At 44.4% G+C, this 17,765-nt stretch overlaps 1 protein-coding gene across 1 annotated transcript in view; it reads left to right on the top strand.

Annotated features, from left to right (window-relative positions):
• LOC115082599 (vascular endothelial growth factor receptor kdr-like) overlaps window positions 1–15,114 on the top strand; it is a gene marked incomplete at its 5' end in the record, with an annotated part of 78,539 nt that extends 63,425 nt beyond the window's left edge. Inside the window, 2 exons of the mRNA XM_029586813.1 lie at window positions 3,570–3,670; window positions 9,767–15,114. Of these exons, the coding sequence (XP_029442673.1) occupies window positions 3,570–3,670; window positions 9,767–9,974 (309 nt within the window). The remainder of the gene's footprint in view (window positions 1–3,569; window positions 3,671–9,766) is intronic.
• Between the last annotated feature and the right edge of the window lie 2,651 nt (window positions 15,115–17,765).

The raw sequence follows: 17,765 nt of genomic DNA, 5'->3' as shown, positions 1-17,765 counted from the left end.
TTTCCACACACAGTGCTAACCTTGTATCTGTGGATTACGATACTAAGCCCAGTTCAGTCTAGGGAGTAGGTTCCGATCTAACATACGATCATTGATCCTGAAACACTGTGGAGTATTTATGTATCTAAACATTTTATATGCCGTCATTCCACATAAAGATCACAACGGTTTACAGATAACATGCATAGTATCAATATAATAAATTAAAAAACACTCACAGACCTAAATGATAAAATAATACACATCAAATAAAATAGTCATCACGTTGCAAGTAACTCTAATCCCTCTCACTTCTAAAATATACGTAACTTTAATTGTAACTAGGAGGAAAAGCTGTGAAAGGCCTCTGTTATTCAGTTAGTAATGCTTTTTATACTTGCCCCCACTGTACCTAAATGCCTTGAGCTCAGGTCTGGAAAGGTGATTTAATTACATCTAAAATCCAAATCCACCGCAGAGTTTCAGGAGGCCAGAGAGCACTTTTGCCTTAATCTGTCCTGCAAGCGTGAGAGATGAATGCGCAGCGCTGGGGGGAATCTGGGTTCAGCTGTGGCACGCTTCCAGCCATGCCTTGCAGGGGCTGCACCCTGTCTCGGGGACCTCTCCAGCCCTGGAGCCAGACCAGGGTTTCCGGAGCCACCCGAGGTAAGGAGCAGCAGAGACCACAGGAGGGGGAACAAAACAGAAAAACAAAGAAACTATGCATTCACGTTTTGTTCTGTTCTTATCACATGTTCCCATTTGAGGACTTTTCAGCTCATAAAACCCATTCCAGTAATATTTCCCGAGGGCGTTGCACACAGAATGCCAGTCATTGCCGTGTGCTGACATTATTTCAACCACAGTAAAACAGGAGAGTGTTTATTTTGTCTGATCAAAACCAGAAGTCAGTGCCCACATGGCTTTCTAGGAATTTGAGGTTATATATATATATATATATATATCGCAAACCTTGACCTAAACTTGCGTTCAATTTCATTTACTAAAACAACTCAGCTTTCACTGTCTGCTCTGACACTGCCGTGAATAAAAATTGTGTGTGCAAGTGAGACTGGAGTTTTCTAATGATTGCTGCTTCTTTTAATCACGGGTGCAACCTTTGCAGCTTGCACTGTCACCAGCTGCGTAACTGCCTGCAGGACCGGTCCTTACTCTGAAATGTTTGTGGCCGGCGTGTTTTCTATTAAGTCCAACTGTGCCACAAACAAGTCTTCTTTTTCTGCTGGTTAAACCGGTCACTTCCCCCCCAACCTTTCAGATTATCGTGCCTTCGTTGTCCCCACTTTACGTCTGGTGTGGCAAATGTTTCCGAACGAGCCCTTGCTCATTCTGTAGTCCTGTCGCTCAGGCTTGCTCGCGGCAGGGCTCCCCTGCGAGCTGTTCGCTTGCAGAATGCGTGAGCTGGGAAACGAGGGGCTTGGAGAGGTCATATTTAAATTTATTATTTATTTATTTATAGTGGTTTTTTTTATACTGATTTTCCTGCATAAAATGCATATCAAAAAAATGCCACGTTACACTTCTGTGCCACCTTCTGGTGCAACCTTAGCTAGTTTACCATGGGTCAGTGCCCAGGACAGCCCCTGTACTGCAAATCGCTCAGCAGCTTTCAGTTGGCCAGGTGATTGCTAGGAAGTTGGTCAGGGGGATTGCTCAATTCTTTGTCGCTTGGTTTTCTGGAAAAAAAAACACCATAAATTTATATTTATTTTTTTTTATTTTATTTGTGGTTTTTTTATATACCGAAGTATAGCGTTTTGCCTTCACTCTGGTTTACAGGATAACAACGTAATACATACAAATAACGTAATACATACAAATAACTTAAATATTTGAAGATGGCGGGTTTTCAAATTCATCTCACCCTTTTCAAAGGCAAAGTTACCCACATGGTTTCCCTTAGAAAATGTGGGTAACGCAAGCCCTGGTAAAACCGCCCCGTGAAAGAAGCAAATATGAGGGCTGGTTGCAAACTGACCCCAAAATAGTTGTATACGCACCCAGAGGTCAATATTCAAAGCCACTCAGATGAATAACTCACAAGTTATCCCGCCTCAATGGCAAAAGATTTTGTACATCGGGCCACTTATCCAGCTGGATTTTAGGCAGATAAGTCATTGTCAGGCTAAAATCTAGCTGGATAGAAAAAGAGACGCGCCAGGGGTGTTCCTGGGAGGAGTTTAGTTATCCGGCTAACGCAGCCAAATTTCAGTTACACCTGGCTGAGTGAAGCCACATTATGGACATCTTCTGAAGATATCCGAATAAGTAGCCCTGTCAAATTAAAAAAAAACTAGTAAAGGGGCCTGTGGCCCGATTCCCTCCTTCCCCCCCCCCCGAAACTTCATAGATGGTCCCCTCGACAACCCCGCCTAAAAACTGCTCCAGGGTCTGCTGCCGGCCCTCCGCGGCTCTGTAAAACCCTTCCAGTGCTTGGAGCCGAAACCGAGCGTGGTTTACGATTCCAGCAGAGCTTGTGACAGAAACTGCTGGGGCTCTGGGAGCGGGGGGAGGGGGATGTGAGGAGGGTCCGGGGGCAGGGGGAGGGGTGCATGCTGGCATCTTAAGCCAGATAAATAGAGAGATTCAATAGCAGGTCTAAATTTAGCTGGATGAGACTTATCCGGCTAACTTTGGGGGATATTCAGCAGCTGAATATCCCTTGTTAGTTAGCCAAAGCAGTCTTATTCTTGCTAACTTACTGAACCGGATATCTTTGAATATCTACTCCACACTGTTGCGCACTGGCTTTCAAGAGATCTAATTTCAGATTTTTGCCTTTAATTCATCTGATTTGCTAAAGCCAGGGGAGGCCACCTCTGGTTCTGAAAGGCAATAAACATCCACAATGAATATGCATGAGATGGAAGCAGCGCGCGCAGATAAACCTCAATCGTATTCAGTGTGAATGTCCTAAAAAAAAAAAAGCAGGCTTGTTTGTGGCTCTTGAGGAGTGCGGTTGGCCACCCCTGGGCTGAGAGAGCCTATCCTTGCTGTGACCAGTCCAGAACCCAGCAGCTGTGAAATCGGTCCCCAATCGGATTTAACAAAGTCCAATAACCTCCGCGATCCGACTGGCACGGCCTTCTAAATGAGCAAGCCCTGCGCGGCAGCCATTCACCTTGTATAAACCCATAAGCTATCTGGGTTTAGTCCAGAAGTTATTCAGAGCGTGCAGTAACTGTGTAACAAGCTGACATAGGCACCCGAGGACGTGTGGGCCGCTGTCGCTGCCGTCAGATGCAATTCCCATAAATGTGATGTTTTAAAGTAAAAAAACAACAAAAACCTTCCATGCAGTTTATTTGGAAATTTGATGTTTTTGAAAGTGAAACTGATGAGAATAGCCTAATTAACCAGCAAAGGATACCCCTTTTTGCCTGTAGAAGCTGGTAGCTTTTTCCACAGAGAGGTCTGTTGGACGATAAAAAACGCTCCAGCTACAGATTAATCGAAACCATGCCCACAGAATGCGCCCTGGTGTCCCCTGTCTGGCTGTGTGTGGGTGACGGATGCGTTCGCGGCTGCGTGGGGAATATGCTGTTAACTGCCGCGTCTTGTCTGAACAGGAGGGCGAGTCGGACAGTGGCATGGTCCTATCCTCCGAAGAGATGAAAAGCCTGAAGAGGCTGGAGACCCGATCCTGGCCTTTCGGGATTATGGCTCTTGCGTAAGTACTGGGAAGCGGCTTTGCTAGAGATGAAGCTATGGAAACGTCTAGCGGCGCTATGGAAACGTCTAGCGGCGTTTCCATAGCGCCGCTAGACGTACAAGGGGGTTAGGCACTGTCTAGCAGGCAGAACCCGGGAGGTGAGTTAAGGACCTACCCAACAACAAGGAAATGTTAATCCCCCGGACAGCTTTATTACCGTTGTGTTACCATACTTTTTATGTACATTTACAATGTGTATTAGAACCCGTGCCGTGAACTTTCTCTTCACCCTTTTCTCAAAATAGTAGTGGAAGAATGCTCCGATGACGTACAAAAGTTATTGGGTGTTTCCCAGCCAGGAATCAGGACTCCTCCCCAGAGTTTATGGGGCTCCAGATTAACTTTGCACATTAAAACGTAGTCAAGGCAAACATTCCCACTACGTCATGCAATGCTTATTGAGGAACTTGCAAAGTTAATATGTCTTTGAGAAAATCTACGAGCCATTGTATCTTGCACTCTGCATCAAGGCAAAATAAAAGCAAAGCAGTAGATGTAACCTTGCAGCCGACATTAGGCAGGAATGGGTGACAGCACTATGCACCTTTTCAGAGTAACAGTGAGAAGATGAAAAGCTATTTGAGCGTTCTCCTGTTTCGCTGCTCCTGACCACTCTCTTATTGATTGATCAGTAAACAGCTCACAAAGCAAAGGCAGGGGTAAGGGCGATGGGACTACTCCGTAACCTGGTGATTTTTGCACAAGAAATTTTAGATCCAAGTTTCTTGCCACCGCTATTATTGAAGGGGAAATTTCACACATTTCCATCTGCAGACTGTCCAATAGCGCATGGGTGGATATAGCCACTGGCTTAGAAGGAGCATCCAAAATTTGACATCTACCCAGGGGATCTGGGTCACTTCGGAAATAGATATTTAGAGATTTTCCCATCTTTTCCACAAATTTTGAAAAAGAGAGATCCTCCGCTGGCGAGGTATAATCTGGTGATAGCAGAGATGGGTCTGAAGAGATCCCCGTTGAAGCATCTGGGAATTCCCCTGGTGATAGGGCTACTGATGATAAAGGTGAGGGTGAATTCGGCTATAAAGTTGCTGATGGCGAATAGGATAGCCGGTATGGTGAGGACGGATATATTTTTCCGTCTCTCAGAGGTGCAATGTCCTGCGACGATGCCGCCAGGGTTAAAACTGGTGATGCCCCGGCCATGATCTTAGATGGGGATTGCTGCAGGGCAGGATGTAGAATATAGGTAGTATATGTAGGATGTATAGCTGGAATAGCTGAGGTTTCTGGCGAAAATGTCCCACAACCTGTGTAGGAGGAGAGTCCTGAATGTATGAAATATATCACTCTCATAAGAACATAAGAAATTGCCATATTGGGTCAGACCAAGGGTCCATCAAGCCCAGCATCCTGTTTCCAACAGTGGCCAATCCAGGCTACAGGTACCTGGCAAGTACCCAAAAACTAAGTCTATTCCATGTTACTGATGCCAGTTATAGCAGTGGCTATTTTCTAAGTCAACTTGATTAATAGCAGTTAATGGACTTCTCCTCCAAGAACTTATCCAATCCTTTTTTAAACACAGCTATACTAACTGCACTAACCACATCCTCTGGCAATAAATTCCAGAGTTTAATTATGTGTTGAGTGAAAAATAATTTTCTCTGATTTCCCTCCCCCTCCTGATGGCCATAATAAATTGACAGCACAGAGATGAGTACAAGTTTGAACAGTAACTTTATCCATACAAGCTATTCAACGTGTTACATACCAGTATGGATATATTGAGGCAGCAACATAACAGAGCATTCATACAATCAAAATAACATTGCAATGTTACAAGGCACTAGCAATAAATGATTTTTGGGGTAACCAACCCACATAATTAACTGACAAGCCAAAAGGTACCAGCTACCCCCAGACTTGGCCATAATAGCGGTCTGGATGCAAGGCGAGGCCTAACTAAGCATACAGGCTATAGTTGACAACAGCCCCAGTATCCCAATCCATGAAGGACCAGCTACCATTGCAGTGCTAACAGTGCAATCTGTTTCTGCCACCGAAGCGGTGAACAATGTTCCAGAAGTGGAAAGTCTGTTAGTGCTGCTGAATCAGGACATGCAAAGGTCACCTCCATAGCTGCAAATGCCTGCAACTGGCTTAATGCCACATGCAAGATGTCATAACTAGCCATCCCAGACGCTGCTCCCCATTCAGGTGGGTGGGAGGGTGTGTGAGGGCGAGGTCCGGATGCAAAGAGGGCTGTGCCCAAGCCTAATAAGGGCAATGGCTGGTGCACAAAACCCTCTTTCTCCGACCCTATGGTGCAGTCTCCCATCCCAAAACCCTGCTCCCCACCCCTCCTCCCTAGTTTGACTATTAGGGATGTGAATAGTTTTTGAACGATTAAAATTATCGTCAGATAATTTTAAAATCATCCTAAATCATCAGAGTGCACGATACAATACAAATGCCCCCGATTTATCGTCATAAATCATCCTAAATCGTTAAATAGGGCACGGGAATTATTTGGGGGAGGGCGGGAAAACCGGCATACCAAAACAACCCCTAAACCCACCCCGACCCTTTAAAACCAATTCCTTACCCTCCCGAACCCCCCCAAAATGTTAAATTACCTGGTGGTCCAATGGGGGGGGGGTCCCGGCGTGATCTCCCACTCTCGAGCCATCGGCGCCATTTTGGCTGCCACTAATTAAAATGGCGCCGATGACCCGATAAAAAAAAACAAACCCACCCGACCCTTTAAATTGACCCCCCTTAGCCTCCCCCACCATCCCGACCCCCCCCCCAAAACCTTTTAAAATTACCTGGTGGTCCAGGGGGGCCTCGGGGAGCGATTTCCCGTTCCCAGGCATCAGCTGTGCTAAAAATAAAATGGCGCCGATGCCCCTTTGCCCTTACCATGTGACAGGTTATCCGTGCCATTGGCCGGCTCCTGTCACATGGTTGGAGCACTGGATGGCCGGCGCCATCTTTAAAGATGGCGCCGGCCATCTTTACTCATCAGCCCCTATTATACTATACTCTATAATAGGGGCTGATGGCCGGCGCCATCTTTACTCATCAGCCCCTATTATACTATACTCTATAATAGGGGCTGATGGCCAGCGCCATCTTTACTCATCAGCCCCTATTATACTATACTCTATAATAGGGGCTGATGAGTAAAGATAGCCGGCGCCATCTTTAAAGATGGCGCCGGCCATCCAGTGCTCCTACCATGAAAGATCCTATGTGATAAAACTGACTTATGCTACAAAACAGATGTTCCTTTTCATAGACAAAAAAGCGAGAGACATGAAAACTCTTAATCTGAACAGGTACTGGAAGGTCAAATGCAAACCATGCTGACTACAATTTTAGTATAGGAAGGATAAATGAGAAAAGTTTCAAAGCTAATCTGGATGACCTGGTTAATTAAAGATTTCAGAAAAATTACCCAGGTATGAAAGTAAATATTAAATCTCATCGTTTTGCTCTTCCTCTTCCCTGATTTAGTTAACAGTCATTCGTAGACATAGTTTTCAAGCCACAAGGACAAAAGTGCAACAGTACCAGCTGTATGAGGGCCTTACAAGTCTTCAGAGTATCTCATTGTATCGTTAGTTATCCGAAGGAACCGGGACTCCACAACACCTGGACAAAAAGCCGAATACTTTTGCATTTGTCTATGACCCACTGGACAACTTTAATACCTAAAAATTAAAAGCAGTGAGCCTTGCAGTTAGTTGACAAGACTAAGTAGGACTCTGTACATAATTGGATAAATAAATATACTGTAGAAGGTTGGCTGTATTCATTCTTAAAGTGATTTTAAAAAGAAAAATGCAAAGATGCATCCTCTAGGAGTAACAACCAGTGTCTGGATGGTTTAGGAACAAATTAGAACATTAGATTCTGCCAGGTACTTGCGACCTGGGCTTGGCCACTGTTGGAAACAGGATACTGGTTTGGTGGACCTTCAGTCTGACCCAGCAGGGCAGTTCTTATGACAGAAATGTCAAAATATTTTTCATGTTGCTGAACGTATTCAGACTGTGTAATTTTTGAAGGGGGTTGTCCCGTTACCTTTCCCAAGCCAGGTTTCAAGTGCACGCCGTGGCCCGACTATTTCAAGAGAATGTATACAATCAAACAATTCAAGCTTTTTAATCCATTATAATCAATGTGAATAAAGATAATATAAATACAATATACAAAATTGCAAAAATGTACAATTCACAAATTATAAATGAATAACTTTTAAATCCTAAACATTGCTAGATACATCATCAAACCTATAAAAATAACATCAACGCTCTCACATTAACTCACTCAAGCTCACCACATGCCCATTCACCCGACCATCCCCAGTCATACTAATTACAATAAAAGCAATAAGTTTGCAAAAATGTGAAAGATGATTTTTCATCAGATAGAGACAGCAGTCTCCTCCTAAGCAATGTTGCATTGACTGATTGCAATATCTCCTTCATTGTAATTCCTAAATCTTAAGTATAAACTAATCCGATTTTATAATCTCTTCTTTCTCAAAGTTGCTTCTTTATACAAATCCCAACAAAGAATTCTTTGTTTCACCCTACAACCAAGGGCTTCCTCAGGGGGAATTTTTTAACGATATCAGCATACCTATAATCAATGAAAATATATATGAATATAAACATAGACTAACATTAAATCTAATGGACCCCATAACCTCTTTATATTACTAACACCCTATATATCTATCCTTGAAAAATACCAAATTGTCTGATATAATATATCAGGATATTTATTTTATTTATTTATTTATTTATTTAAAGAATTTATATACCGGGTTCCTGTATAGTATACATATCACCCCGGTTTACAAGGAACCAAAACTATCGCTAAGGAACCGTAACTATCGCTTCATTTAGCGGTTTACATTGAACATTTAGCGGTTTACATTGAACATAGTTAATTTGAGAAAACATAAATAAACATAAATAAACATAAAATAGTTAATTTGAGAAAAGGTATATAATATGGTTAACCAGTTAATAACTAAAAGGCAGGTTAATAAGTACATAAGTAAGTAAATAACATTGAACTTGATAGAATCTGGTAACAGGATAAAATATAGTGTTGCATATGCTTAAGTACAGTTTCGTGTTAGGATATAGAACGGTCCCCTTTCAAATACATCTCAACAGCAGTACTTGAATACACCTCAATCAAGAAATAATGTTACGCTACAGTGTGCATTTAAAGACACCAAAATGATAAGGCTGCTTACCTTCCGAGCCGGAAGTAGAGATTCTAATGTCAACAGCTAGACGTGAAATGACGTGAGGAAAAAGAACCCGATTTAAATACCCGATCGTTAGTTTCCAAAAAGGAGGTAAAGCTCCTGCTACATCAGGCACTTGAAGATAAAGGGCCGGATTCTCAAAGATTTACGCTCGTGGAGTGGCTTATGCACGCTGGGCCCATTTTCAAAAGGCCCAGCGACACACGTAAAGCCATAATTTTCCCGTTTATTTGAGCATGGGATTTGTTTAACAGGACAGCACCATCCTTGCACTTTTATTTATTTATTAATGCATTTTTATATTCTGCATCTTCAAAAAAAAAAATGTTCCCTCCCTCACACAGAAACCTCAAATTATCAAATCGCCACTTCTGCCATTTTCCCCTGAACTTCATCCCACAAATTTTGTAAAACTACTTATGACACGCCTTCATTTTTGAGCGAAAGCATAATAAGAGCTGATAGTTTTGTTTGTTTTTTTAAGTCCATGCGCTATAACCTGGCTGTCATGTGTTCTACTTGTAATTCTTTTAATGAGACATCATCTTGTGACCCGCTTATGAATCCTCTCTCCAAAAACCAAGTTACTTAGTGGTTCAGCATGGATGCAGTGGGCCTAGTAGATGAAAAATGGTAAAATAAGCCTGAGGGTCTCACATCTATGCTGTTATAAAATGCATATTTTTAATTGGACAGCATACTTGAAAAAATGTGCTTTTTTATTTTTGTAATTAAGATAAAATACTACTAATTGTTAAGTGTCAAAAATTATCTAAACCATTATCTATTTCCCGCAGAATGAAAGCAGTCAGCAAAAGCAAAGAATCAGTATTAACAGAATTTGGAAGAGAGATATTTAAGTACCAACCAGCAGCTCAGACGGAAGATGACTCGCTCGACTGTACTCTGGAAGATTTTGTCCTCCCCATGGATCTGAGTCTTGAATGTCATAGTCCACCTCCCGATTACAACTCTGTGGTCCATTACTCTACACCTCCGGTATAAGAAGAGGTACCTTTCCTGGTCGATATTGCTTGGCATCCCCTCACTTAAGGCCCAGTGCAACTCGTTATTTAAGATAATGAAAGGAATTTGCAAACACTCCTTGGGAAGGAAAAAAAAAGGGAAGCTGAAGCTTGCTCATCGCTCTGGTCTGTCTATAATGTGAACTTGCTCCCTATGATTGCAGCCTTGACAGTACTTTAAAGGGGCATTTCATCCCGTTTGATAATGCTCTGCTTACAAGACGGAAAAACTGTGACCTGCAGATTCCTGATAGCCCGACAACCAAGCCTACACTGCAAGGGCTAGTCCGAAAAGTGTCCTCATGAATAGTGGTATCCGTGTAGCTTAATTACGTTCTTGCCTTCATACTCTACTATCAGTGGTCCCCGTTCAATGGTATTTATTTTAAGAGTCTTTCACTTTATTTTATTTTATTTCAATGGGATTCAACTGAATTTCTGGATCACGTATTAGGTTAAGGATCCAAGAAAATACTCCTCACCCCTGGGTTGGCTTCCATGAATTCCCACTGGTTTCCTTCCACGGTCCAGTTACCGAAACAGTTCGTTACACGCCTACCCCAACATACAGGTGGGTTGTGTACGCCTAGGAAATGTCTGATCAACACTTCTTCCCTGCTGCAGTCTCGTGCTGAAATCGGAGGCTTCCGATGATGTTACCACGTCGGCTGCTCCTGCTTCAGTTTTTGTTAGGTGGTCACTGGCATAGGACTTTACGTGGCATGGGACTGTATTGAGGATTTTAACAAAACAAGAAACAAAAAGGTGACAAGATATACTTTAAAGATTAATATCTTCTGTCCCTTGAGTTTTTATAATCGGATGTTCTAAGTTGGGGAACATCTCGAAAACCAGAGGAGGGGAATGGCCCAAGTGGTGGCCACAGCAGAAATCGCAGATCTCAGCGCAAGGCTGTGGTAAGGAGGAGCCTTGGTCAGACAGCTGTCCGCAGTTCAAAGTGGTGTGGGAGTTAACAGACCGAGGACCGATGGTGAGAAAAATTCCAGATTGTGTCTGCTGCTGTGCTCTGCAATGTCTGAACCTGTAAACAGTGTTCTTGGTCATTAAGCCTACACTATCCTGACTCAAGAGTGAGAATCCAAGCGTCAAACAGTTAAAGGCAGGCTAGTAAACTCACAAGCAGAATACTCTGTTTTGCTTCATAAGAATGAAAAGATACTTAAGGTCACAATTGTAAGGATGGAAGGATGTTTTTCATTCAAGTAGGTAATGTTACGACGTAACTACACATTTTTGTGGGCATGGTAAAGTGGTTAAAGAATTTGGTATTCTGCTAAAATTCCCATGCTCTGAACTCTTTGCAATATTGTCTAAATGTGATTATATTTGTATTCCCCAGTTCATCTCCCATTCTGCGTTTGCCCTCTTGTGATTTTTGCATCTTCAGATAGGCACTTCCAGCAGAATCCAATGGCAGTTGCCGGAACATAGCTTACCCTTCTGAAACAACAGTTATCTCCACTTAAGAAATGAGCGCACACAGGGCACACGTGGAGTATCAGGGGAAACAGTAGTGTGGCAGGCTATGCGTTCCTTTTACAAGCCTTTTAGGATCAGGTAAGAGTTTCTTGTCAGCTGGAAACTGCACGTCTGGGCCTTAGATGAGACTGCAGGATGGGAAAGTAATGAGCTTGGTACTGTCTCTGTGCTCTGGACGACTGACCGTGCACAGAAGGCAGACACGAATCCAGCAACATCATTGGTTTAATCTGATGGGAAATCAAAAATCAAGACAGATAACATTTAGAAGAATCCCTAGCGTGTGCTGCTACCGTTAGAAGGAATAAAACACCTCAGGCCCTCCCCCCCGTCCATTGCTGCGTTGGGAAGGAATCACTGTCAGCAAAGCCCATTGCAGAATTAGAGAAACAAAGAAGTGTTCAGGTTATACAGAGAGAATCACCAGGGCCGCAATCTCTGAACCTTTTAATATTTCATATTCCCTTTTTCCCCGAGAGGGCCTCAGAACACCTTCACGGCTTCCCTCACTCACCTTCTTTTTCGGCCTTTTAATTGTAACTATTCACATCCATAGGAAAATGCATTTAGTGGGTTTTCACAGTCTAAACAATGTATAACTGATTTTAAAAATGATGCATTTCTGGTTGCTTGGTTTGCAACCAGAAATGCGACAAAACTATACCCTAATAGACTCAGGCTCCCAAACATTATTGCTTTCTGAGTGAGACCCATGATAAAAAAAGGTCTCGTTCTCCTAATTAAAAGTCATTTTATTACCTACCCAGAGCGAAAGGGTCCATTTGGCAGGACAACTCATGTTAGACCCTGTCAGGGTCTGGGCCTAGAGCAGGTCACCTTGAAAAGGATTCCTTGCTGCTAGAAGCATGCATTTTGGATTGCACCAGTGGTCATTGGCCTGGATCCTTGTTCAACCTGCTTCCTTTTTTTCGATTGTGGCTGGATGGAGGCTGCTGCTGGCCCCCAACCTGGTATCTTTTATTTTTATTTTACAGAAAATGACCACTGAGCAGGGTCCGACAATCAGTATATCTTACCCTACTGTTGGGCACAGGGCCATGCTGACATCAATTGACTGCTCTGCTGGTGATAGCCAACAGCAATCAGGGGCTGTCTTTAAGACCGACCTGCTGGCAGTCTGCTTGTATCTGAACATACATACGTCAAGTAGTGATATGGAAATGTTAAATAGTAGTAGTAATAGCAGCAGCAGCAGAAGCTGCACTGAATTCTGGATATGAGAGTTATTCTTTAACATTATAGATGCACCGGGAATTTCTTAAGAACAACCTAATAAGTGCAGATGTAAGGTGCACGAGTGTGCTCCAGTAAGAGGCACACTTACAGTAAGCCGTAGTGGCTGGTCTCAACTAGGTCATTCGCAGCAAATCTGCCAGCAGTTGCACATAATGTGGCATGGTCGGTTGTTTTGCACTTATGTGTATCAAGAGACTTTATATTAACGATGATGCAAGTTAGCTGGTTTCTCTCTTTAACCTTCATTGGTGAAAAATGTATTACACCTTGGCTTTCTAAAATGTTATACATAAAAAAGCATGGAAAAAAAATGACATATAATGTGCAATTTCCAATTTGTACAGAGAAGTTGCTTATTTATACATGTCAACATATTTTAGGAGATTTGTTTTATTTTATAATATTTTCCTTTCATTTTTCTTTGGAGAATAGCGCGTTCTGCTGCCCAAGCCGCAGATTGCAAGACAAATGGGGAGAAAGAAAGATAAGAGAGTGCAAGGGAGTCGTTATTAAAGGGGGGGTCTTGCACAGAAACTCACAGGTGCCCGAACACCCACAGAAAAAAGTAACATTTGTACCATCGCAGCTAAGTCCGCCACTACAGGTTTGAAGAGGTCATGCTGGTATTTGGCTGTGAGTTTTTTTTTTAAGTCAAACCTCTTCTGCAAAAGGAAAGCTGTGTTAAAGACGGGAGCCCTAGCTGACAGGCTGCGGGTGAATCACTACACAGATCAGCTCGCTTGGTTCCCCTCAGAGACTTTTAGTGCAGGACATGGGGGTATCTAACGTGCCAAAGACCGAAGCCTACATTGTAGTGACCTGCACGTGAATTTTTTTTTTTTTTTTTTAGAAACTGAACCGCACCTAATAATACACATTAGAATGGGTTTGAATAACTAATAAAATCAATTGTCAGTTCAGAAGCTGGTGGTTAAAATAAAAATGGGACCCCCTAGTAAAAGGCTATGAGGTTCCGCCCTAACCAAGCATCATCGTGGCCCGTCCCAACAGGATGGGTTCCTAGCCGAGACTGGGCTACAGTGAAGATCCCATTAATGGACTTCTAAGGTCCCTGGCGTTTCGTTGCTTTGCAGCTCCTGGCTCTTCCGCCCGCTTGGTTTTTTTCGCTGCCTCTTTGCGCAGGTAATGGCCGTGATATCAGGGATGATATTTCTCAGAGCGGAAGGCCAATAAATGCAGTCATATCCCCATCCTGATTACGGAGGCTGGTTAGCTCTCAGCCAGAGGAGTTTTTGGGTTAAGTAGCAGGGATGGAAACCTAAACACTTGGATTTCGACTTTTAAAAGGTTTGCATCCATTCATTATGGGCCTAGAGCAAAACTCCTTTGGAAAATGTTGCCCTTCAGAGGACACAGAAGATGGGGGGATCTTAGCTCCCCTTAGAGTTGGCAGCAATGCAGGCTACTTAAATGCACTCTTGAGTCTGCTGCGTGGCTGAAGCAGAAACTCTGGAATAGCCACATATTATTTATCATTTGCCCTTCAAAACTGAAACACAACCCCTATATGTGGCTAAACCAAAAACCTTCAGGGAGGGGGTTTATAATCATCAGCATTTAGTTCTTTACAAAGTAAATAGAGAGAAGACAACGTTGCCTACGGTTTTTGCATCTTAATATCCTCTTCTGTGATAAACCTAAGGTGACTATTTCGGCAGCCTGGAGACAGGTGATGCTACAGAGCTTGGGCTGCCTACAGTGCCTTGTGGCAGGTCAACTGTCGCCATGAAGGAAGGGATGAAGCAGAAAGGGATTAACTACGTTAGGGGCCATCCGAAATGAAATTAGTTAACTGGTGTATAACGGCATCCCTGATAATTTTTCAGAGCCCAAATGCAGACAAAACCCGTCTCTGCCTGATTCTGCAACCGGAGCAGCCCGCAACGAAAAGTAAATAGCGTGGACTTGATTCACTCGGTCTCTTCTCTCATTCTGTATCGCCGGGAACAATCCCTCGATGAGCTGGGCCCCCAAGTGTAAACTCTTCAGGTTGTCACATTCTCGGAGCCCCTTTTCCCGAGAACGCGGGCGTCTTCCAGTTCAGGGCCGTGCTGTGCACGTGGTGGCTGCCGCCACCCATCTCCCCCCGCATCTGCGCTCTCGTCGCGCGCCGTAGGGTCCCCCCCAGGCTTGATGCAACATGGATCAGGCAATAGGACGGTCACAAATGAAGGTGTTAAGATGAAAGCCCCCTGAGCTCAGGTTGAAGGTTGGGGGCTGTTCTCCCTCCCGTGATCTTCATTGAAAAGTCTTACGGGGGACGCCCCCAGGGAAGGGAGGGGGATAATTAAAAAGGATTAAAGTGCTTCCACCATCTGTTTATGATGGGGCCTGTTTTGTTCTTGTTTCCGAGGAAGGCAAACCAAAGAACTGCGCAGTTTAGTATTATAAAATGTAAGTGTTGTACGTTACTAATATTTTTCTTCCCTTAATTTAACGAGTTCTCTTCTTTGCAGTGGTGTACATAGTTTACCTAGCTGAAAAGCAATTTAGCAGCACAATATATTCATGGCATTTTGTATCTAACACACACGCAGCATTGTGGCTAATCTCACCAATGCTTGTGGGGCAGACTACAGTTACAATACCCTCCCAGTGCTATTTTCCTTGCCACTCCTATTATCAGGGGCTGGTGATTGTGCTGATTTGACCTCTTTACTATAAATTAGGGAGCTAGGACGGACGAAGGGCAGGGAGTCTGGGTTTGCGGTGTTATCCCTACCTGCTTTGGTTTACTGAGAAGATTATTCCACCGAGGCGGGTGGGGCGGAATGAGGGGACAGTGCCAGATTGTGAAGCGATGACGTGTGTTAATTTTTTTTGTTTTTCCTAAGGCTTCTCAGGGACTCTGATTGGATGTTAGGTTGGCAGCCTGCCCTTCTAAGAGGATTCTGTCTCCTAAAAATAGATGCCAGTAGCTGCTGTACAACCTTTTGCTAAGGTGCCTCCGCCTCTGTTTTCCTATTTGTTTGTGTGGTCACCATCGCTCACTCCCACTCCTTGCCCTTAGTGAGACGGGCCCCACTGATGCTGGACTCCTGGGCTCAGTGCCAGGAGAAGCCCCGATGCCTGCAGGGCAAGCCTTGCTCGCGTCCTAACTCGGGTGTCTCCAGTGTGCTGTGATCTTGCTCTCTCCTGCTCCTCCCTCTCTGTCAGCCTGCACTCAGAGGCAATAACTCTTGTGGTTGCAGAGTGCTGTCTCCGAGGAGAATCAGCACCGTGGTTCTGTTTACCCCACACTTGCACCAGGTAACATTTTCATACCTTAAGACTGCCCGCAGAAGGCCATTAAGCAATTTCTTTGAATTTTCAATCTGAAGTGTTTTGTTTTGTTTTTTTAAATAACGTTTATTTTTAAAAAGCTGGAGGAAGCGATATTGATTCTCCCTGGCTGCCTGCGCGACTCCTGTCTGAAATGTCGCCTGTGTCCATGTTAGAAACTGGGCCTGGCTGACATCCCCTTGTAGGATCCGCGCCAAGGGTAAAGAACAGGCATCGCTGTGGACACCTGTCCTGGTGACTCCGCTTTATGCCTGGTGGGTGACATCGCAGGGGACGCTTTCGTCAACCATCTGGCCCAGTGGGGTTTGACGTGTTTTCCATCATGGCTGCTCTGGAGTGGGGGAGGAGCTTCTGGAAGAGTTTGTGAATCAGTATCTTTTTAATTCAAATGTTGGGTTTCTGCATTGATTACAGCGGGGCACGGTGTTACTTGCAACCAGGGCACCTGAGCTAAACTGGGCCCAGGCTATTAGTCCATTATTCAACAAAGAGCCTAAATGTTGCTAAACCACTATTGCAGGGGTGGCCAAGCCACCCCCTCCCCTAAGAGCCACCAATAGTTCTAGTTTTCAGCAGATCCACAATGACTGTGCATGCAATAGATCTGTATCCTAGCCTATGCACTGTGGATATCCTGAAAACCAGGCTCCCGAGGGCCAGAGCTGGCCCCCCTCTGCATTATCATTTTCCAGAACATAAAGGCAGCCGGCCCTCCCGCTTCACAACTATCCCTTTTCCTAACGAACCTTAGTGTCATCCGCCCCCCCGAACTCACTGCGCTGTGGCCTCTTTTTAGGCCGGCGCATTCTGCCGAGACAAATTTATTGCCTCCCAGGCCGATTCACTGGCCAGGAGGGGCCCATGCACTGCAGGAGAAAACTGTGTAAGAGAAGGTGCCTGCAAAAAAAAAAACCCAAGAAACTTACATTGCAGGGGGGGGGGGGGACGGGGACGACTTCATTCCAGCACCTGTAACAGTGGCTTAAAGCCACCGACTGGCGACAGTGATCGCCCTTGCCCTGTACCCGCTGTATCAGTAGGAAGATGAACACGGTGGGTGCTTTGCTGTCTTATTTCTGTTGTTATTGTTGTTGCCGTTGTTGCTGTTGCTGCACCGCTTGGGTTGCTGAGGCGATAAGTGACTGCTGAGCCACGGGTGGGGGACTTAGGTGTGGATTCTTGCAAATGGATCCCTCGCCGCCCTGGTACGCGGAGCAGGAGAAGGCGAAGCTCCTCCTGCTGCCGTAACGGGAAACACCGGGGCGTGGATGGTGGTGGGCCAAGGCAGCAGGCGCCCCAGTCTGCAAGGGGCCAGGGCCGCTTTGGTTTCGGTTCACGTGGAAGCCTGATGAAAGCCGGAGCTGCGGCAGGGGGCTTAACGCCATTATGTTCGGGGGGGGTCTGGTAAATAGAGCAAGACGACGTCCCGTCTGTGCGGATCACTGTGGAACCTGCGTTCCTTGTCACGTTGAAGAATGTTATGCACTGAAACATTTTTAAGCTTTCACAAGTAGTCAACAAAGGTATTTTTATCTATTAACCGAAAAAAAAAAAATTTAAATAAAGATTCTGTGTTTATACAGTCCTGAGCCTTTGCTGGTCTTTTTCCCGTCTCATCGTTTTCTTCGTGTTGCATTTCAAAAAGAGCAAGAAAATTGGCACAATCACTAGAAATCTCACGAGTAAACTGCATCAGCCAACGAAGGAAAGA

This window comes from Rhinatrema bivittatum, unplaced genomic scaffold (genome assembly GCF_901001135.1).
Source record: "Rhinatrema bivittatum unplaced genomic scaffold, aRhiBiv1.1, whole genome shotgun sequence".
Classification (NCBI taxonomy): domain Eukaryota; kingdom Metazoa; phylum Chordata; class Amphibia; order Gymnophiona; family Rhinatrematidae; genus Rhinatrema; species Rhinatrema bivittatum.
Note: the sequence above shows the minus strand (reverse complement) of the source record. Positions and strands in the feature narration are given on the sequence as shown.